Consider the following 22,997-nt stretch of genomic DNA (forward strand, 5'->3'; position numbering starts at 1 on the left):
GGAGTCTCCCTGCTACATATAATACATATTTATTTGAGTTCCACAAACGATGCATTGAAAAAAAAAAGGGCCCAATCTGAGGGTCAAACCTAGCCAGCTGAAGTGGCCCTGGGTGTGAGATATTTTCAATAGTGTGTGGTTGTTTTGTCTAGTTTCCCCCACACCTACAGGTCCTCACTTTAAAACTCTTCAGAAATCACTTTCTTGGCTAAAAGATTTTAAAGTACTCTTACTCCAAGTAAGGGCTTCCCTGGTAGCGCAGATGGTAAAGAATCTGCCTGCAATGCAGGAGACTCAGGTTCAATTTCTGGGATCTCTGGGTCAGGAAGATCCCCCGGAGAAGGAAATGGCAACCCACTCCAGTATTCTTGCCTGGAAAATCCCATGGACAGAGGAGCTTGGCTGGCTACAGTCCATGGGGTGGCAAAGAGTCAGACATGACTGAGCAACTAACACACACCCCTCCCTCAAGTAAGTTCATTTAAAAAAAATAGACTTAGCATTTAAACATGTATATTACCATATGTAAAACAGATGACCAGTCCAAGTTCGATATATGAAGAAGGGCACTCAAAGCAGGTGCTCTGGGACAACCCAGAGGGTGGGAAGGGGTGGGGAGGGAGTAGAGAGGGGGGTTCAGGTTGGGGGGACACATGTACACCCGTGGCTGATTCATGTCAGTGTGTGGCAAAAACCACAATATTGTAATTAACCTCCAATTAAAATAAATAATTAAAAAAAATAGACTTACCTGTTGCATGCTTGGAATCCATTTAAAGCCAAGGAAGAGAAGCTCAAGTACTACAAGTTCAACTACTGCCCATCGAGGAGGAAAAGGGGCTGCTTACTCACTGGCCGCTGGTCCCAGGTTGTCTGCTTTGGCTCCAGCTGTTGACAGGAACTCCATCCACCTTCACCAGCGTCGGGAGGACCTGGTCCCTGCGGACATCCACTTCATCTTCAGGGTGCTTTTCAGTTCAGTTCAGTTCAATCGCTCAGTTCTGTCCAACTCTTTGAGACTCTTTGGACTGCAGCAGGCCAGGCCTCCCTCTCCATCACCAACCCCTGGAGCTTACTCAAACTCATGTCCATTGAGTCAGTGATGCCATCCAACCATCTCATCCTCTGTCGTCCCCTTCTCCTCCTGCCTTCAATCTTTCCCAGCACCACAGTCTTTTCAAATGAGTCAGTTCTTCCCATCAGGTGGTCAAAGTATTGGAGTTTCAGCTTCAGCATCAGTCCCTCCAATGAATATTCAGGACAGATTTCCTTTAGGATGGACTGGCTGGATATCCTTGCAGTCCAAGGGACTCTCAAGAGTCTTCTCCAACACCACAGTTCAAAAGCATCAATTCTTCAGTGCTCAGCTTTCTTTATAGTCCAACTCTCACATACATACATGACTACTGGAAAAACCACAGCTTTGACTAGATGGACCTTTATTGGCAAAGTAATGTCTTTGCTTTTTAATATGCTGTCTAGGTTGGTCATAGCTTTTCTTCTGGAGTAAAGAAAGTAATTTCATGGCTGCGTCACCATCTGCAGTGATTTTGGAGCCCCCCAAAATAAAGTCTCTCACTGTTTCCACTGTTTCCCCATCTATTTGCCATGAAGTGATGGGACCAGATGCCATGATCTTCATTTTTTGAATGCTGAGTTTTAAGCCAACTTTTTCTTTCTCCTCTTTCACTTTTATCAAGAGGCTCTTTAGTTCTTCACTTTCTGCCATAAGGGTGGTGTCATCTGCATATCTATTATGCAGAGGTTATTGATGTTTCTCAGGGCAATCTTGATTCCAGCTTGTGCTTCATCCAGCCCAGCATTTTTCATGATGTACTCTGCTTATAAATTAAGTAATCAAGGTGACAGTATACAGCCTTGATGTACTCCTTTCCCTATTTGGAAACAGTCTGTTGTTCCATGACCAGTTCTAACTGTTGCTTCTTGACCTGCATACAGATTTCTCAGGAGGCAGGTCAGGTGGTCTGGTATTCCCATCTCTTGAAGAATTTTCCACAGTTTGTTGTGGTCCACACAGTCAAAGGCTTTGGCATAGTCAATAAAGCAGAAATAGATGTTTTTTGCTTTTTCAATGATCTAACGGATGTTGGCAATTTGATCTCTGGTTCCTCTGCCTTTTCTAATCAAGCTTGAACATCTGAAAGTTCATGGTTCATGTGCTGTTGAAGCCTGGCTTGGACAATTTTGAGCATTACTTTACTAGCATGTGAGATGAGTGCAATTGTGCGATAGTTCGAGCATTCTTTGGCATTGCCTTTCTTTGGGATTGGAATGAAAACAGAGCTTTTCCAGTCCTGTGGCCACTGCTGAGTTTTCCAAATTTGCTGGCATATTGAGTGCAGCACTTTCACAGCAGCATCTTTTAGGATTTGAAATAGCTCAACTGGAATTCCATCACCTCCACTAGCTTTGTTCATAGTGATGCTTCCTAAGGCCCACTTGACTTTGCATTCCAGGATGTCTGGCTCTAGGTTGGTGATCACACCATCATGACTATCTGGGTTGTGAAGATTTTTTGTATAGTTCTTCTGTGTATTCTTGCCACCTCTTAATATCTTCTGCTTCTGTTATGTCCATACCATTTCTGTCCTTTATGTGCCCATCTTTGCATGAAATGTTCCCTTGGTATCCTTAATTTTCTTGAAGAGATCTCTAGTCTTTTCCATTCTATTGTTTTCCTCTTTCTTTGCACTGATCACTGAGGAAGGTTTTCTTATCTCTCCTTGCTATTCTTTGGAACTCTGCATTCAGATGGGTATATCTTTCCTTTTCTCCTTTGTCTTTTGCATCTCTTCTTTTCTCAACTATTTGTAAGGCTTCCTCAGACAACCATTTTGTCTTTTTGCATTTCTTTTTCTTGGGGATAGTCCTGATCACCACCTCCTGTATAATGTCACGAACCTCTGTCCACAGTTCTTCAGGCACTCTATCAGATCTAATTCCTTGAATCTATTTCTCGCTTCCACTGTGTAATCATTAGGGATTTGATTTAGGTCATACCTGAATGGTCTAGTGGTTTTCCCTACTTTCTTCAATTTAAGTCTGAATTTGGCAATAAGGAGTTCATGGTCTGTGCCACAGTCAGCTTCCAGTCCTGTTTTTGCTGACTCTATAGAGCTTCTCCATCTTTGGCTGCAAAGAATATAATCAGTCTGATTTCGGTATTGACCATCTGGTGATGTCCATGTGCAGTCTTCTCTTGTGTTGTTGGAAGAGGGTGTTTGCTATGACCAGTGCATTCTCTTGGCAGAAATCTATTAGACTTTGCCCTGCTTCATTCTGTACTCCAAGGCCAAATTTGCCTATTACTCCAGGTATTTCTTGACTCTCTACTTTTGCATTCTACTCCCCTACAATGAAAAGGACATCTTTTTGGGGTGTTAGTTCTAGAAGGTCTTGTAGGTCTTCATAGAACAGTTCAACTTTAGCTTCTTCAGTATAGCTGGTTGGGGCATAGGCTTGGATTACCGTGATATTGAATGGTTTGCCTTGGAGAGGAACAGAGATCATTCTGTCATTTTTGAGATTGCATCCAAGTATTGCATTTCGGACTCTTTTGTTGACTATGATGGCTACTCCATTTCTTCCAAGGGATTCTTGACCACAATAGTAGATATAATGGTCATCTGAGTTAAATTCACCCATTCCAGTCCATTTTAGTTTGCTGATTCTTAAAATGTTGATGTTCACTCTTGCAGTCTCCTGTTTGGCCACTTCCAATTTGCCTTGATTCATGGACATTCCAGGTTTCTATACAATATTGCTCTTTACAGCATCGGACTTTACTTTCATCACCAGTCACATCCACAACTGGGTGCTGTTTTTGCTTTGGCTCCGTCTCTTCATTCTTTCTGGAGTTTCCATTGATCTCTGGTAGCATGCTGGGCACATACTGACCTGGGGAATTAATCTTTCAGTGTCCTTTCTTTTTGCTTTTTCATACTGTTCATGGGGTTCTCAAGGCAAGAATACTGAAATGGTTTGCCATTCCCTTCTCCAGTGGACCACATTTTGTCAGAACTCTCCACCATGACCCGTCCGTCTTGGGTGGCCCTACATGGCATGGCTCATAGTTTCATTGTTAGACAAGGCTGTGGTTCACGTGATCAGATTGGTTAATTTCCTGTGATTGTGGTTTTCAGTCTGTCTGCCATTCTCCATCAGAAGGCAGACAGGGTACTTTTAGATGAGGAAATCACCGAGGATTTTTTTCCCTGAATGTATTTCCACCTCTCCCTCCATCTCAAGATCGTTTTTGGATCCTAACTGGACAGGACTTTAAAGGAGAGGCCGCCCTTCTCCTACCGGTCTCTTACTGCCCCGGGGGTCAGAACGAGGCGTGCAGCGGGTGCCGCAGAACCACCAAGTCGCCGCGTGGGCCCACGCGCACCTGCGCCTCGCAGGCTCCAGGCAGTTTGAACCAAGCTGCCTGAAGCTCCTCCGCCATCGTCGCACGAGGTTTGCGGCTCCGGATCCCGAGAAAGCGGCTGCGCTGAGGCTGTCCGGTGGTCAAGGACCTGTCGGGGAGAGACAGGTTTTGACAGATCAAGGCGAGAAAAGCCTCAACTGCTGTCGAAATCCACGCACCCCAGGTTAAAAGTGTCAAACCCTAAAGTCAGTTGAATCAATCTGCATGCTTATATCAGGAGAGTCGAGGACCGAAATCAGATCAAGAAAAAGATTTTGTGGATGAAAATCCACAATTAGTCGAAATTTTTACTCTCACCAACTCCCTAGTTCTCTGACCTCTTGACCCAGATTAAAAGGGTTTCTGTGATTAGATCAGTCCATCTGGATAATCTCCCCATTTCAAGATCAGCTTTGTTACATCTACAGAAGTACCTTTTGCCACTTAACATAATTAGGCAAATAGCAACCATAAGAAACCAGGAGTGGTTATACTAGTACCAGACAAAATAGGAGACTTTACAATAAGATGTTACCAGAGATAAACAGTGATATTTTATAGTGATAAAAGGGTTAATCCATCAGGAAGCTAGAACAGTTTTAAACATAGTATATATAACAGAGTCCCATAATACATGAAGCAACAACTGACAGACTGACAGGATCAAAGGGAGAAATAGACAATTCCACAATAATTACTGGAGACTTCAACACCACACTTTCAATAATGGATAGAACAATCAAGCAGAAAAATAACAAGTAGACATTAAGAAGTAAACAACATGACCTTACAGACACCTGTAGACACTCCACCCAACGAGAGCGGAAACTATACACTAAGCCATAAAATAAGCCAAAGTACATTCAAAAGGACTGAAGTCATATACAATCTGGGACACACCAAAACTAGTCTAGAAGGAGGGTGGCAAGGGGGTTGGGTAGTTTGTCTTCCTTCCTTCACTTTGTCATGAATGTTCAGGGGCTCTCATGGCGGTGGCAGTGGTCAGACATGTGTAGGCCACTTGGAAAAGCTAGGCAGATACATATTTCAGGGAAGTTGCCCTAGTCTCAGTCTTCCAAAACGAGGGAGGAATTGATAGGTAGGAAGTAAGCTGAGGTCAGGGGACGACTTTCTGTCTTGCTTATCTGTGCCTCTCTTTAAAACCTCAGCTTCTTAAGAAAAAAGAAGAAACACTTCAGCTTCTATGTCACTAAATCCCACTGCACTGGAGTGTTGTAGGTTACCACCAACCACCACAGATCTTAATGTTTACTATGACCTTGATGTTTACTAAACCACCATAGACCTTGAGGTTTACTAAACATAGATCTTGATGTTTACTTTGTCTGAGAAGACAAATACAGGTCAATAGCTTTGGGTCATCACAAACTATCAATCAAAGTTCTATGAAAACTGCTCTAGATATGAGGAATAGCATTTGCTTACAAGTCATCCCAAATTAGGGGGCCACTACAGATATTCAAAGAAACATACAAAAACTATGTCAGTGACTTTGACAAGTTGGAAAGAAGCCCTGTGATGCTAGATTGACATTCACGAGTGACAAGCACAAAATCTTATATACAGATTAAAACACAAAGCAACCCATAGGAGAAGAGGAGGATGGGGCTGGAGGCAGGGAGGTCAAACCTGATTTCCAGTTAAATGAGAAGCCTATATGCTTTCCCAGCAAGGGAAAAGAAGCCTCCATAACACTGGTTTACAGCAAGAAGGTAATTAAGACACAATCTGGGGAGTTCTCGAGTGGTCCAGTAGTTAAGAATCTACCTTGCAACGTAGGGGACAAAGATTCCACCCCTGGTGGGGAAACTAAGATTCCACATGCCATGGAGCAACTAAGGCAGCAAGCCACAGCTAGAGAATCGATGCAATGCAATGAAAGGTCCCACATGTTGCAACCAAATAATAAAAAAAGCACAACTTGCTCAGTAGTCCTTGTAAATTAAACTGTTACCTAAAAGCAAATTCATGTGCTCCACACACAATGAGGCCAAACAATACTAAAACACTGGAGTCTGGAACAGAGAAAAGTTCATTGTAGGGCCATGCAAGGAGATGGGTGGTTCATGCCTTAAAAACACAGAAGTCACCCAAAGCTTTTGGCAAAGCCCTTTTATAGGAATAGTGAGGGAATGATGTGGTTAGTTGTTGCAAACTTCTTGGTGTCAGAGACTTTGTTCTTGAGTTCAGGTCATGAACAGGTAACGATGTTCCTGTGAATCTCTTCCAAACGAATGTTATTCTCTGTTTTGACAAGAAAGGGCAAGGCTCCAAAACACAATTTTCATCCTCTTAAGATCTTGGTTCTGGTTAAGAGAAAGCAGATCTCAGTTGGTGGCTTGCACAGGGCAAGGTCCCCAGACCCTGCCCAGCAGTCATCACTGAGGGAGGCGGTGCCCAACCCACTGGCCCTCAGGCTTCTCAGGTCCCCCAAATGGGGGGTGGGGTGGGAGGTGGGAGTCACGAAGACTGTGACCCAGGTCGACTGACACTACTATGAGGTCACAGAGACAGGGATGTGTGGGGTGGGGGTGTGGGGGAATTCACTGCTGCCTCAAGGCCTGGGCCCAGTCAGTGGGCAGTCTTGGTGAGGGCCCTGGAGCCCTACAAGACACAGTCCCCAGCCTGTTCCCTGGGCCCCCAGCTCACCCGCTGGCCCAAGGCCGGGTGAGTTGGAAGGCCCCAGGGAGAAGGCTGGGATCCGCTTCTTACCTCACTTTCCCCTTGATGACCACCACTCCACCTACTGTTGGCTGAGTCACTCACTGATGAAAGCTCACTGACAGTTTCTCATTTGTGGACAGGGCCCACTGCGGCACCAACCAAGGGCTAAGCAGAACTCGTGAAGGTCCCACAGTAACCGTTGCTGCTAACAGGGTGTGGGGTAATGGTGCACAGCAACAGCCTGTGCTAAGGGCTGCACTCGGCCTGGCTGTATTACAGTCACTGTATTATACTCAGAATTTTTTTCCCCTGCAATATTAAAATGGTGTGAAAAAACTAGAGAAACAAAGAACATCAAGACTATCTAAAAGTTTTCCATTTTTCTATAAGAAAAGTGTCTTCATGACAGTCCTTAAGCAATGAAAGAATTGGAAAAATCTCAATTCCTTCATGTTTTCTATGCTTGCAAGAGTAAACATTACAAAACAGGCTTAAATTTTAGAAAGAGATAGTTCTGTGGTATCAGTACGAGGGTACACAAATACGGAGAGTGGCTGCTGAGGAAATGTTCCCATCAATGGTGACCTTCAGAACAGACCAGGTGGCCTTTAGTATCAGTATGGCCTAGTCCACTGGAAGACAGGAGCTCCCAAGATTCCATGACACCCCCACCTTCCAGTTCTGTTATTGCAAAACTCCACGTGGTTACCTGCCATGCTGGGTCCTCCCTCTGGCACTCTTGTCAGAACCTGATCTCTGAGCTTTGGCTTCTTGTGCCTTATTTTTGCAGTTAAGGATTCTCAGAGTTGTGGAATGCTGACAAAGTCTAGACCAAAAGTAAATTACATCTATATTCTTATAAATTACATCTATATTCTTTACAAACCTGTTAAAAGACATTTCTTCACTTAATGAAAACTTATTAAGGTATAATTTATGTACTATAATACTCACCCAGTATCATTGTATGCTTCAATGATTTCAGTACCGGGCAGTACATCCATCACCATAATTCCTTCATTTGTCTCTAATTTCTTATTTCTCTGAGTTTCTTCTCCCCAGGCTCTGGCTCTGTTTCTTCCACCCTAAGCTTTAGCATGGCAGTATCTCTCACCACTTTCTCTGGTCCAAGGACAGAAACGAGCATCCTGGAAACCAACCAGTGCTTGAGCTCCCAGCTGGAAAAAAGGAAACAGGCCTTTCAAAAACTCACAGAAAAATTCCTCATGTCCCAAGCTACTGTTTACTCCCTGGTCAACCAGTTGCAATAATACAGTAAGTCCTCAGGGTCACAGTCACCATAGTGATAAAAGATTGTCCATCTTTCCCCAAAGAAACTAAACAAGCTCCAGACTTTCTTTTCCCTCCTTCATCAAAATAATCTCTCCCTTACTACACTCCTAGAAAGGTAGAAACAGGTAGTTTACTCCCACTTTGCAGAGGATGGAGACACTGAGGCACAAAGAAGTAAAGTTTGCCGTGAGACTGTAGGAGGAATAGAGGCTAAGATCTCATTCGGGCACTAAACTTTCTTTTCTCTCCCAGGAATACATTTCAGATTTTATAAACATATAATATAATAACAGATTCTATAAACATATAATATAATATCATTGTTGGCTTAAATGTCTTAGGATTAATTCAAATTTTTGCAGCTCATCCATTTGCAAAGCACTGCGCTAGCTGCATGAGGGGAGAATGAAGTGATAGGATATCCTGCCTACCTTAAAGGAGCTTAAAGCTGTCTGCTCCCAACTGAACCATAGAAATCGGAGATGAGAACACCAATAGCAGACAGCGAGGGAAGTCCTGATGTCTGGAGCAAGATCCTTTCCCCGTATATGTTCAAAGAAGATATTCCTCACACTCTTGTGAGATTGAGGGCATTTCCTGGAACTCAGAGGCTCCTTAACACCTTTGCTGTCTCTCCCTGGATATGAATTTGTAGATAGCAAGCAAGCCCAGGATCTGGACTTTGAGACACACGGCCCAAATGAAAATGAGGCCAAGTGGAGGAGACCTCCAGTCCCAGGAATGGGCCAGGTCAGTGAAGAAGCTAGCACTTCATGCTCCACAGTCAGTCTTCACATTTGAAAATCCACTGGAGCATCTCAAGCCTGTTCAAGATTGAGAGGACGGGTGGAGCTGTCATGACTGAGGAACGAGGGAACGAGAGCACAAGAGGGACAGGGATATAAGGGGAGGATTCTTAGTGACACTGAAGTTGTTTGCTTTCAATTTTCTACGATTATTTTTCAATAAACCAATGGGGGATAAAATTTTCTATCCAAGTTACTGACATGGACTAAAAAGTTAAAATTAGCTCTCCGCCTTAGCGCCATCTTTTGAGAAACCTCTGTGCCATGTGAGCAAAGTGGAGGAAGAAGCAAATGTGCAAGCTGAAGCACAAAAGAAGAAAGATGAGGCAGAGGTCCAAGTGGATTTGTACACCCATGGAAGCCACAGAAGCAGAAACAAGGGAAGCCAGAGGCCAGGGATGCTGATACAAATTGTGGACTGCATGCCTACTATCTAGAACTTGTCTCAATGGATCTGGAACATCTAGGACCATTCTGATTGCCTCGACCATCTTTGAGAGACCCACCTTGCTCATATCAAAGCTGTCCCTTTTGGACCTTTGCCCTGGACCTGTGATACTATGGACTAGTTCTCTTCTCAGTTGTGGCTGGATGTAGCATCTACAATAAATCATCTATTTTGTTGTCTTACATGAAGAAAAAAAGTTTAAATTAAAGCCTACTTATCAAATAAGTGACATGACAAACATTGGGGTATGGGAGTGTAAGGAGATTCTTTCTTTACATCTTTTATTGTAACCATAATACAGCTTCTTTGAAATTGGAGAAGGAAAGATACCATCCAACATCTTCATGTAAAGATAGCACAGTGCAGGGATTAAGAGCCTGTGTCCTGATGCCAGACTTCTGGGTTCAAATCCATGTTGTTCATCTTCTCCATGCTTCAGTTTCCTCATCTGTACTGATAACAGGAGTAGCATCTACCTCCTCAGGGAGTGGTGATGATTACAGGAAGATAATTCTCGAAAATCTACTAGAATAAGGCCTTGGCAAACACATTGCAATAGTCCTCCTCCAAACCTAACACAACACCCTTAGCATTTGAGCATATGTCTTTCAAGCTTTTTTCTCTTCATGTGCACTTTTGCACAGAAGTATCCAGATAAACTTTAAAAACTTTGAAATATTAATGGAATTACTGAAACTCAGCATGGGGTAACTATCAGCTCTACAGTCCTCAGAGCCTTCCCAAACACACAGGGAATTCCTACTCTGTGCCCAGGTTCATATTTTCCTTAAGAGGCTGCAAGGCTTGGTAAAGTGGCCCAAAATTTGGAGTCAGAAGTCAGCATATGTGAATTCTGACTTTGCTTCATTCCGGTTGAATCATCTTGAGTTGTTTTAACCTCTCTGAGGTTCTCTCTGCCCAGCTCTAATTTGGGGGGAATCAAATGCTAGTAGCTGGGAGGCTGAGGAATCAGATGTGGGATTCCCTGTGTGGAGCCTGGTACCCAGGCGACATCTGTCCTGGGGTGGCCCCTCCTCCTCCCTTAAAGGCTGGACCACAGCAGCAGCGCCAGCTTCCCCTGAGACAGTGTCTCTTTTCCCCACAGTGTGAAGAGTACAAGGACCTCATTGAATCTGTGCTGGAGGAGAAAGCACCCTTTGAGGAGGGGGAGTTGGCAGAGAAGAGGAGACTGGCTACACGGCTTGGGTTAGGAGGAAGCTGTGTGGGAAAGTGTGTCAAGTGGGGAAGCCCAGGGCGGTAGAATACAGAGTAAACAGAAGGGCAGAAATGTACACATAGACACAGAGCTAGACAAAGACAGCCCGCAAAGCTGTGGGAACTGATGGAGGACTAGTTAGGTCTCTGGATTCTCCCTGAAGTAATAAATGAATAAAATGGAGTCATATGCCTGGGTTGGAACACTGGTAATGTAGCTTCTAGCTGTGACCTTGGGCAAATGAACGCAACTTTACTGCATCTCAGATACCTCAGCAACCTCATCTGTAAAATGAGAACACCAGCATTATTTACTTCAGAAGGTTATGAAGATTAAAACGCGATGACCAGTGGTTAGCACCATCTCACACACATGTGAAGCTCTCAACAAATATTTGCTTAATTATAATACTTATTCTTCCCTTTTTTATAGGTGTGGTGATTGTCATCTTTTTTTAATATTAGATTTGGTTTATATTGTAGAGCACATACAAGGGCAAAGTGTTTCTACACAACTGCAAATCACATTTGGAAAGTAAGCTGTGAATAACCTGCTACTGTTTCAGGTTTCATGCAGTCCTGACTCAAGGAATCCATGGTGGCAAAACAGTCCTGGCTCCTGAGAGAGGCTTCCTGATGGTGGCTGCCCCAGGTTATCCTGTCTCAGGCCTGGACCTCTGTAAGACTAGGCCTCTGGGGAGGGGCAGTAGGGGACTGGGAGGACCTCTGCTCTTGACAAGCCTAAAACTTGGCCATGGCTGGGAAAGTACACTCCTAATTTCCAACATTCTCAAGTGCCTTTCTTGATAATAATATTTCTCTGGCACATTTGATTTTGTTTTCTAAGTGTCAGACTATGAGGAGTGTTAGCTGGTAGGGCCATTGACTAGATAGATAACTGAGCAGCTATGCCTAGAAAATGAATTATTAATTTGAAAGGACCAGCATTGCCCATCCTTGGAGAGTTTCAAATAAAAGGTATTAATAGATTGTGGCATTCAAGACATCTTTTAACCTTGGTTGAAGTGAAATCTGAGCAGCTCAAATGTGAAAGAGTCACTAAAGCAGAGATACTTGATTGAAGGAAGCCTAGGTCTGGAGATCCTCTTTCTCCCTAGTCTCTGCCTTCACCTCCTCTGACACTTTATAGCAACTCTAAGGAATAGAGACTCAGACATGAATTTGAGCAAACTTAGTTGAGGACAGAGGAGCCTGGTGGGCTACACTCTATGAGGTCGCAAAGAGTCAGAAAAGATATAGTGACTGAACAACAACAAGGAATAGAGTTTGAAAGACAATCTGTAGAAGATCATTTACTTGTAAGGCAATTCAGGCATCAGATAGGTTAGATGACTGTCAATGTTTAGTCTAGCATTAGGATTACGTGGTTCTAAATATTAACTGATTGCCTACTCGGGCGTGTGTGTTGTACTGTGTACTGTAAGTTGGGTCATGTGGCACTGTCATTAGCCTCACAGAGCTCAGATTCTAGTTGGATATCTATGAGAAATATTTGTACAATAATTACAAAATTGTGAAATCCCACAGAGTGATGCAATTATTACTCAGAATTTTAATTACTCTTAAGAGCCTCCTTACTAATATGGTTTATCTTCATGTCATTCAGAACAATGCTCTTCATCTTTTCAGACACTGATTTTTCTTTTCATCCTTTCAATTAATACCAGATGTACCTGTCCAACATTTCTGTACCTGGCTTCCCCATGCCTAGGGTTTCATAGATTCACTCTTATTGGTGACTTTAAAACAGAAAAGAGGGAATTAAAGTGCAGAAAGACAAAGGTGGTGCATGCTCAGTTGTGTGCGCCTCATTGTGACCCCCATGGACTGTAGCCTGCCAGGATCTCCTGTCCACTGAATTTCTCTTGCAAGAATACTGGAGTGGGTTGTCATTTGCTCCTCTAGGGGATCTTCCCAACTCGGGATCAAACCCACGTCTCCAGCATTGGCAGGCGAGTTGTTTACCACTGAGCTACCTAGGAAGCCCCACAGTAAGGAAAAACAAGCGGTCAAACACTAGCTATTTAAATCAAGCAGGGTCTCCTGAAAGAAGAGAAACTTCAGAGATGGGGCAGCCTGCCTCTTCATCTAGTCCTGTAGCTCTCCTTGTGATTCTTTGAAATAGCTGTCTTTGAAGTGAATGCCTCAGGAACCAGTAATAATATCACTCACTTGGGTTATAATTTTAAAAGAAGAGGACTGTCAGGTGCTTACACTACACCTGCTGCTCACCTTGTATTCTGGGGACCCTGACAATCTCCACAGACTGGCTGGGGGCAAGTACAATAGAGAATACACAGGGCTGGAGGCCACATTGTTACAACTGCCTCCTTCATCATAAGCTTTGGAGCACTTCTGGAATAATTCTCCCAGAGCATCCTGAACAAACATATAGAGGATTGTGTTTCTGGTCAGATAGGCCCTTGTATCTGTAAAACATGAAATGGGCCCTGCTCAATTTCCCACCAGCTCTATTTTTGGTTCCAGAAAATCACCATGATAAGAAGGGTGAAGACAGACAGGAGTCACTGGCAGCCAGATAACTCTGAGTGAAAGGGCTGATAATGGAGTGGTGAAATCTAGAGAGGAGCCTTGAAGCAAGAGACCCAGAGGCCAAAGGTCCCAGATCCAGGAGAAACCAGAAGCTGCTGATTATTCCTATTTCATTCATTCATCATACAATGATGTGTCCTTTAATCCATGTTATCTGTTCTCATTGAAGTTCTTGTATTAGCCACCATTTCTTAGTAATTCCTCAAGTTTACTTAACTGGAGTCATTCTGAACTAAAGGTAAACTGAACAGAGAACCCTAGTCTCTCTTTTCTAAAAACCTAATTAAAAACCAAAATGAGATGCTTACTTTATTTTCCTGCACATTTGTTCTAATATATGTTGGGAGATGTTTCATAGCCCAGTTCAGTTGAGTCACTCAGTCGTGTCCGACTCTGTGACCCCATGGACTGCAGCATGCCTGGCCTCCCTGTCCATCACCAACTCCTGGAGCTTGCTAAAACTCATGTCCATTGAGTCGGTGATGCCATCCAACCGTCTCATTCTCTGTTGTCCCCTTCTCCTCCTGCCTTCAACCTTTCCCAGCACCACGGTCTTTTCAAATGAGTCAGTTCTTCCCATCAGGTGTAGTATTGGAGTATTGGAAAAGTATTCCAATAAGTATTGGAGTTTCAGCTTCAGCATCAGTCCTTCCAATGAATATTCAGGACTTATTTCCTTAAGGATTGACTGGTTTGATCTCCTTGCAGTCCAAGGTAAAGTCAATCATTAAATATTTAAAGAGAGAGAGAGAGAGACCTAAAAGCTACAAGAGCAGTAGGAGGTTACATTCTGTCAGGAGACAGTATTTAATGGACCCTTTCATATACTATTGCATAAAATTTGTTCACAGCATTTTAATGTCAGTATTATAGGTCTCTATGTGTCCTGTGTGTCGGAGTATATTTTAGAGGAGACATTGAGTCTACTTCCTCCTCCACATTATGAGATCAGTCCACTGAACACATATTGCTCTCTCTCCTATCCCAACTGTGGGCACACTGAAACACCAGTCAGAAGTGAATTGTTACGTTTGTTTGTTTTTCCTCTTTGAGAGAATGACCCCTTTGGTTTCTGGTGTCTCTTCCATGAGCTTCAGATAAGCACCAGCTGTCAGGCTGTGGTTTCAGGTTGCCTTATTTTCATCTCTTGTCTTGTCTGCTTCCTTCTCCATCCCCCACTCAGGCTCAGCATGGGGCTCCAGGAAGAAGAAGTGAATGAAGTCCTAGAGGACTCACTAGATGAAAAGTATCTGATGCATTCCAGTAAGCATGACTCCCACAAGCCTCCAAGCAGCAATGCCTGTGTGTGTGATGTGCAGGACGCCAGCTCTGCTGTGAACAGAGCCAGTGAGTACTCCCAATATAAAGAGAATAACCCCCAACAACTAGAAGACTGAATAATAAAGCTCTGGTAGCTGCTACCTGCTAACCACCTCTCTAGGTTAATTGAGATCATCTAGGCAGGCAGAACCTAAGAACTAACCTTGAAAAAGTGATTAGGCTGAACACAGTTCTGGGACCAAGATTCAAGTAACAATCCCTAGTGGATCTGTTCATTTGCATTCTTCCTGGTCCATACCTCACCTCCCTTCCTCTGTCCCTCTCTGGCAAATGCAAGCTGAGGAACCCCTGGTAAACCAGACTGCAGAGAGTAAATGGATCATAAGAAACTCTGCCATCCTTCAGCACATGTACAGAATCTGTCCAATAAACTTCCTTCTTTAAGATGAAGCATCTTAGCTTTCCTGAAATGTTCTTGCTAATTACAGCTTCTGAACAATGTCTTGGGCTTTTCAAGCTTTCCAAGACTATCAGTAGTCCTGCCCAATTTCCAAGTCCATTTATCATGGTTCCTGTGTTCAAGTATCAGTGTCCATCCTCGCCCGGGTGGCTTCTCTCCCATTAAGGTTTCATCTCAGTATTAAAACGTCAGGTTGTATCTCTAGGTCAAGGCTCTGATCTTGGCAGTTCAGTTCAGTCGCTCAGTCGTGTCCGACTCTTTGAGACCCCATGAGCTGCAGCATGCCACGCCTCCCTGTCCATCACCAACTCCCGGAGCCTACCCAAACTCATGTCCATTGAGTCGGTGATGCCGTCCAACCATCTCATCCTCTGTCATCCGCTTTTCCTCCTGCCCTCAATCTTTCCCAGCATCAAGGTCTTTTCAAATGAGTCAACTCTTTGCATCAGGTGGCCAAAGTATTAGAGTTTCAGCTTCAACATCAGTCCTTCCAATCAACACCCAGGACTGATCTCCTTTAGGATGGACTGGTTGAATTTCCTTGCAGTCCAAGGGACTCTCAAAAGTCTTCTCCAACACCACAGTTCAAAAGCAGCAATTCTTCGGTGCTCAGCTTTCCTTATAGTCCAACTCTCACATCTATACATGACTACTGGAAAAACCATAGCTTTGACTAGATGGACCTTTGTTGGCAAAGTAATGTCTCTGCTTTTTAATATGCTGTCTAGGTTGGTAATAGGAGAAGGCAATGGCAGCCCACTCCAGTACTCTTGCCTGGAAAATCCCATGGACGGAGGAGCCTGGTAGGCTGCAGTCCATGGGGTCACTAAGAGTCGGACAGGACTGAGTGACTTCACTTTCACTTTTCACTTTCATGCGTTGGAGAAGGAAATGGCAACCCACTCCAGTGTTCTTGCCTGGAGAATGCCAGGGACGGGGGAGCCTGGTGGGCTTCCGTCTATGGGGTTGCACAGTCGGACACGACTGAAGCGACTTAGCAGCAGCAGCAGCAGGTTGGTCATAACTTTCCTTCCAAGGGGTAAGCGTGTTTTAATTTCATGACTGCAAATAACCATCTGCAGTGATTTTGGAGCCCAAAAAATAAAGTCTCTCACTGTTTCCGCTGTTTCCCCATCTGTTTGCCATGAAGTGATGGGACCAGATGCCATGATCTTAGTTTTCTGAATGTTGAGCTTTAAGCCAACGTTTTCACTCTCCTCTTTCACCTTCATCAAGAGGCTCTTTAGTTCTTCTTCACTTGCTGCCATAAGGATGGTGTCATCTGCATATCTGAGGTTATTGGTATTACTCCCGGCAATCTTGATTCCAGCTTGTGCTTCCTCCAGCCCAGCGTTTCTCATGATGTACTCTGCATATAAGTTAAATAAGCAAGGTGACAATATACAGCCTTGACGTACTCCTTTTCCTATTTGGAACCAGTCTGTTGTTCCATGTCTAGTTCTAACTGTTGCTTCCTGACCTGCATACAGGTTTCTCAAGAGGCAGGTCAGGTGGTCTGGTATTCCCATCTCTTTCAGAATTTTCCACAGTTTATTGTGATCCACACAGTCAAAGGCTTTGGCATAGTCAATGAAGCAGAAATAGATGTTTTTCTGGAACTCTCTTGATTTTTTGATGATCTAACGGATGTTGGCAACTTGATCTCTGGTTCCTCTGCCTTTTCTAAAACCAGCTTGAACATCTGGAAGCTCACTGTTCACGTATTGCTGAAGCCTGGCTTGGAGAATTTTGAGCATTACTTTACTAGTGTGTGAGATGAGTGCAATTGTGCGGTAGTTTGAGCATTCTTTGGCATTGTCTTTCTTTGGGATTGGAATGAAAACTGGTCTTGGCAACCCTTGTGTAAATGACCAGGGTTCCCATTCTTTGTGCAACACAAGATGTGGTGGGGTTATTTTTGTTTGTTTATGAATTTAGTTTCAGTGAAGTATTCTAATCTAAACCAACAACCAGCATATCTACTGGAGAAATGGCTGATACTAGCAGCAATGTCACTAGCATGTCCCTTTCCAAAAAACCCACCCAAACTCCTCCTGGGTTAGCAGACTCATGGGTGTGTGTGCACAGATGACGACCTCAACATTCATCTTCTTTTCCTTATGTGACTGATTTTTCTTTGGAGACAAAAGTTTGGATTGTTAGAGGACAATACATTTTATATTCTCTCCCAGGCAGGAGAAAGAGACTATCTTAAATTGCTCACTGTTAACTGAGTTTTTCATAGTGATATAAACCATGTCAAGGATTGTCTTTTTGCCAGTGATGGGTATAAACATGTCTTTTGTTACTCATTCCATCCCCGTACAAAGACATCTTCATTTACTGCTTCCCATTTCACCCTGAGGTGCAGAGGAAGGTCTTTGCCATCTCTTAAAGATGTTCGGTCATAAATCAGGTGGGAGAGGTATTTAGTAGAGAGGAACGTCTTACTAGTACATACAAAGTCATATGGAAAGGGGTCCACTCCTTTCCCAGTGCTAGACAAGCCCTACTCAGAAGAGGACTTCAATACTTTCCCACCTGTGTCAACCCCCCTTAGACTTCCCAGATCCTTATGCAGGAGGTGACCCTGTGGAGTGAGCTTAGCCCTGGGCCACACTTTGTTTGAAAGCCTAAGGGCTCTTACAGAAGGTTACCTGGTGTTTTCTGATGAGAAGAGGAAGTTGGTAGAAGATTGGTGAAAATCAGTGACCTTGCTGAAAAGCCCTGACCACTCCGTTACTGATAAAGACTCTTCATCTTCTACCTCATTCCACGTCCTGGGGGAATGGCTGCAGCAGATAAGATCCAGAACTACTATATACTTTGTGCTCCTCTCCTCTTGTATGATCGTCATTCAGCAGAACTCAGGTTGCTGAGCTCCTCTTGCAGCAGAGTGAGGGTCTCCTCTCTGCCTTCCCTTTTGTCTTGGTTAATTTTCATGGGTCCCACAGTGGTTCTTGTGCTGACATCTTCCTCTTGGATTGCACTCACACAGTGGTCATCATTCCATAGTCTTGTACTGGGACAGTGACCTGGCCCCTTTCCACACCAAAGCAGCAGCATTTTTTTAATGGGAAAGGCTCCCTTTCTAATTGCAGCCATTAGGTGTGATAATATGTATGTGTGTTTGTGCATGTGCATTTATATGTATGTGCATTTATAAAGGGCCATGTGAAAGTTAAGGTTCTGTCCCATCACACTCAAGTCCCCACCCTTGAGTCCCTGGTTTTGTTCTGGGCTGAGGCAGAAGCACAGGACAAGGAACTACAGAGAGCATCCTCTGAAGCAGATGTGTGTAACTTGACTAAACAGTAATTATTTCCTAGAACAGGATGCACTGCTCACTTCTACAGGCAGATCTTGGAATCCACTGCCCAGCTGTACAATGAAAACACAGACATCAGGGAAGAAAATCAGAGCCTTCCACATCACCTAAGTCATATTCCAGTGATAAGCAGTCAAAACCCACAGGGAGACCACTTTCAGATTGCTCTCTTTTCTTGCCACATCTGACCATCAAAACAAAAAATGTGGAGACCAACACTATTACACAATTCATAATTCTCATAGTTTTCTCTATCTAGAAAGATGCTCCCTTTACAGGTCTCCAGACTCCAGGCTCCAGGAATGAGCTCTAGGAAACCCTCCATTTAGTTACAAAATTCACCCTATTATTGAAGCCTGAATTCCAGGCTCAGGTTTCTTAATTTACAGGTCATGTGGCTTTAGTTACTTCTTAATCTCTTGACCGACTGTTTCCTCATGGGCAAAGGAAGTGTACTTGAATGTATGTAGGTTCTGGTGCCTATTCCGAGGTGGTAAGGGAGATTTCCCATTCCACAGGTTAAAGGTTAAGTGTTAAGTCCTACAAGACTGCGATATAGCCTCACACTCTGCCTGTTTCTGAGGGCATTGAAAGCCCAGGATATTACCTGTACTATTGACTGACTGGCTAAAAATCAGAGGCTATCACTACCCCTTCTCAATAATAATTTCCTAGAGTTGTTTCTCAACAACAACTCAGGGAAACATTGTACTTACTACATTACCATTTTATTATAAAAGGATATGTCAGGGGAGTGTGTAATTTCCTCAGTTCTGTCTCACCGCAGAAAAGATTTGATACAGTGGACCAGTGTTACAGCTTGGTTATAGTTCAGTTTTATTTGGCAAGCAAAGAATAATACACCCTCGAGGCATGAGGGTGGGCCGACCCCAAAGGAGAGGCCTCAATCTGTCTTGGCTTCCTCCTTTTATAAGTTTTGTCTCCTCTCGCCTGAGCCTGCCCTATGTAAATTGGGCTAGCCAAGAAGGGGTCGTGTTTGTTTCACCTGAAGTTCTCAGTCCTGTCCATGGATTTTCTTTTGTTCCATTTTTGAGGGCTTTTTTCCTTTCTTTGTCTTTTAGCCACTGCCATTTTGGACTCCTTTTTCCTATTCTAACTATGTACCAGGATATAACTCAGGAACAACAAATGGATGAGATGCACAGGGCAGGGCATGGAAAAAGTTGTGGAGCTTCCATGCCCTCTCAGAGAGAACCACTCTCCCAGCACCTCCATGTGGTCACCAACTTGGAGACTTTCACAACCCTAAAAACCTTTGAGACTTCATTACACTGGCCTGATTGATGAAACCATTGGCCATAGTGATTGAACTCAATCTCCAGCCCCTTTCCCCATCCATAGGTCAGGGGCTGGGACAGGAAGTTCCAATTCTTTAATCACAAGATGGACCTTCCTGGCAACAAGCCCCCAGCATTACTTGCTTCCAAATGTTGCTTCATTAACATAACACAATAACCTTTATCTTCTATCGCTTAGGAAATTCCAAGGCTTTTGGGTGTTCTGAGTCAGAAATAGAGATGAAGACCAAATTAATATACATTTCACATTATAAATCACAATGTACAGATGGTGTCTGCTGACTCTCCTGGTTTCACATTCTAGGACTGTTCCCTTGATACCATCCTCCTATTTAAAAGGCATAGGACATGGAGTTAGGAGACAGATTTCCATTCAAAATAGCCTCTCTTTCCTAGAACAGGGTGTTTCTGAATGTGCATGCTTAAAGCTAGGCACCTCTCTCGTGAGAGATGTGAAAGGCCTTCATTTTTCTCTGCAAGAGTAGAATGGAGAGTAAACTGATGCTGAGGAGAAGGAGATAGGGATCTGACTAATCCACCTGCGGCAGCTTTGAGCAAGGCCCTCAGTGTTTTGGGACAGTGGAGTCCTATGTTCCACACCACAGGGCTGATGGTATATTTCAGAGGACTTTCCCTCTAATCTGCTAGCAAAGCCTTCTCTTTCCAGATTGTAGCTGACCTCCATAGCTTATCCATGCAATGCATTCAGGTGGCACATGGCCTCTTTTCTCTTTAGTTCTCACTGCAACCTCAGTTAGGTATCAGCAGAATCTGATAGAAAATCCTGTTTTTGTTGTTTTCTGTTTCAGGTAACAACTAATGCTGAAACTATGAAAAGTTCTGTCTTATTTCAACAAAGCATAGTCACAAACATTTCCCCAACTGATGAGAAAAAATAACAAAACATCAAAACCCAAATCTGAAAGGAAGAGCAAGATTTCACCCAACCAGATTTTTACTCCAAACAGATAGTTCAATTGCAGAAATCACAGCCCTTCAGCCTACAAATATGACAACTACTCAGGAGACATCAGTGCCTAGATTCACAGATAATCTTGAAAACCCTAATCCTTCTTCTCCATCTCCCTCCTGTGGATAACTGGAGTCATCAGCAGCTGGAAGAAAATGCCAAGGACTTGGGTGAAGAATAAGTCAGAACAATGTCACTACAGACCATTCATCAGCTCTTCAGCACATGTCCCTTTTCCTGGGAGGTTGAGGGTTTAGAACAATCCTAGAATAAAGTTTATTTCATATACATTCTGTTGGCTATCATCTTTTTGTATAAATCAAAATCATAAAGCTTTCTTTCTTCTACATAAAGCAGAGAACTCAAACATTAATGTGCCCAGTGCATTTATAACCCAGAGTGATAGAAACCAAGTCTCAATGCATCACCTCATTCCAAAATTAAATGTTATTGAGCACCTAATACTACATAGAAAAATTCACTGTGTCTCACCATCTGGGAACTGAGATACTCAGGCAAAAAGTTCTGCACCCAAGTTGGGCATCTGCAAGCAGAGCAGCAGTCTCATACATATCCACCCAATGGGACACCCAAGGACACAATGGTAGAATCTCTCCCAGACAAGGATCCTGAGAAACTACTGTTCATTGTTGTACTTCAGATACACTCTAGCAAAAGTTCCATCCTAGAGGTCTGTGTCTAGAACCCATGAGAGAGATCTAACATACCTAGATAGAACTGGAAGCTCAGTGGTAAAGAATCCACTTGCCGATGCAGGAGATAGCAGTTCGATCCCTGGGTCAGGAAGATCCCCTGGAGAAGTAAGTGGCAACCCACTCCAATATTCTTACCTAGAAAATCCCATGGAGAAAAGGAGTCTGGCAGGTGACAGTCTATGGGGTGGCAAAAGAGTCGGACATGACTGAGCTACTAAACAACAACCATCTGCTTGTCTTTTGCTATCAAACATAAAATCAGGACATTTCATCCAGAAACTCTGAAAGGTATAAAGTAGCCTTCAGTTTACCAGTTTTCTAGGTTAAAAGGTTGATTCATGTAAGAAGGACAAATCTTGGGTGGCAGGAAAGTATCCTTTAGATAGGTTTCTAAAGCACACCAGTGACTTACATTTTCTTATATATGTGGGTGGCATTGAGCACTGTCACCTCATTTTGAAAGGGAGAGACCATTGAGAGCCAATTTTTAGTCCAGGACTGAGCTCTTCACAACCTCTTGTATTTACAATCATTTCCCCCCACAATTATGTACTTTGAAAATTTTCATACTTTTGGAAAATTTGAAAGAATCATACAATGAACCTCTCTTCTGTTCATCTAATTACAATAATTAATATTCATTTGTTCCTTTTCTCTGTCTGCATTCATCCCCCCTCAACACATTCATATTGCTTTAATGAATGCAGATAGAACACCCACTTCCAAATACTTCAGAATGTATTTCCTGGTATTAAGGACATCATTTATTAATACCAGGAAATATAATCACAATACAATTCAATTGTCAAAGCTTAAGACATTAATACTAACTCAGTAATATTATCTAATATATGCTTCAGATATAAATTTTCCCAATGTTTAAAAATGTCATATCTATATAGATATATACATGGGTATGTATATAAATATAGATGCATTTAATATATACATCTATATTATGCATATATATATGAGTGAGAGATTAAGAATTAGGTGTGTGTGTTGTGGTAATGCTATCTCCCCCATTCCAATTAAAGTTTCTAAATTGCGCTTTGGTTCTTATTACCTGGAACTTTCTCCTGATTTCTTTGCTTTTGTTGTTTCTGATGGCATTGAATTTTTGAAGAGGACAGGCTAATTATCTTGTTTAGTGTCCTACATTCTGACCAAACTAAACATTTTTGGAAAGATCAGCACATAGTATTTTTGCTTCCTACTGCATCTTGTCAGGAAGCAAGTTGCAAAAGAATAAAGCAACTAAATATTGTGATATCTTTTATCAAAAATATTAAAGGAAATGCGGATTCTCCCAGCAAATTTAGTCTGTGTTTTGGCTGCAGTAACCCTGGCTCCAGTCTAAAAGTGCTGCGTCTGGTATCTATCTGGACATGAAGTGACATGTCTTTCAGTTCAGTTCAGTTCAGTTCAGTCACTCAGTCGTGTACGACTCTGCGACCCCATGAACTGCAGCAC

The 22,997-nt window shown here is 43.1% G+C and overlaps 1 protein-coding gene and 1 long non-coding RNA gene across 30 annotated transcripts; one reads left to right on the forward strand and one right to left on the reverse strand.

Annotated features, from left to right (window-relative positions):
- Positions 1–2,802: 2,802 nt before the first annotated feature.
- Positions 2,803–8,349, reverse strand: LOC145507737 (uncharacterized). The gene is made up of 2 exons (XR_014055089.1): positions 8,069–8,349; positions 2,803–4,538 (listed from the first exon to the last, which is right to left on the reverse strand). It is a non-coding gene; the product is annotated as an uncharacterized LOC145507737 (long non-coding RNA).
- On the forward strand, positions 4,439–21,098 carry LOC145507736 (NBPF family member NBPF6-like protein). Of its 29 annotated transcripts, XR_014055072.1 has the most exons (8): positions 4,439–4,613; positions 6,120–6,162; positions 8,247–8,389; positions 10,767–10,867; positions 11,443–11,555; positions 13,385–13,688; positions 14,634–14,797; positions 20,648–21,098. XR_014055072.1 is itself a non-coding variant. In XM_081495074.1 (4 exons), the coding sequence occupies exons 1-4, from the start codon at positions 7,928–7,930 to the stop codon at positions 20,656–20,658; spliced, it is 300 nt and encodes a 99-aa protein (XP_081351200.1). In that variant the 5' UTR covers positions 7,859–7,927; the 3' UTR covers positions 20,659–21,098. The 29 variants fall into 29 exon arrangements, 1 of the variants encoding a protein (XP_081351200.1); XR_014055062.1 differs by lacking the exon at positions 6,120–6,162 and having other exon boundaries at positions 4,439–4,635; positions 11,310–11,555; XR_014055073.1 differs by lacking the exon at positions 6,120–6,162 and having other exon boundaries at positions 4,439–4,635.
- Positions 21,099–22,997: the final 1,899 nt, after the last annotated feature.

This window comes from Giraffa tippelskirchi, chromosome 5 (genome assembly GCF_054371585.1).
Source record: "Giraffa tippelskirchi isolate mGirTip1 chromosome 5, T2T-mGirTip1v1.2.pri, whole genome shotgun sequence".
NCBI classification, from domain to species: Eukaryota; Metazoa; Chordata; class Mammalia; order Artiodactyla; family Giraffidae; genus Giraffa; species Giraffa tippelskirchi.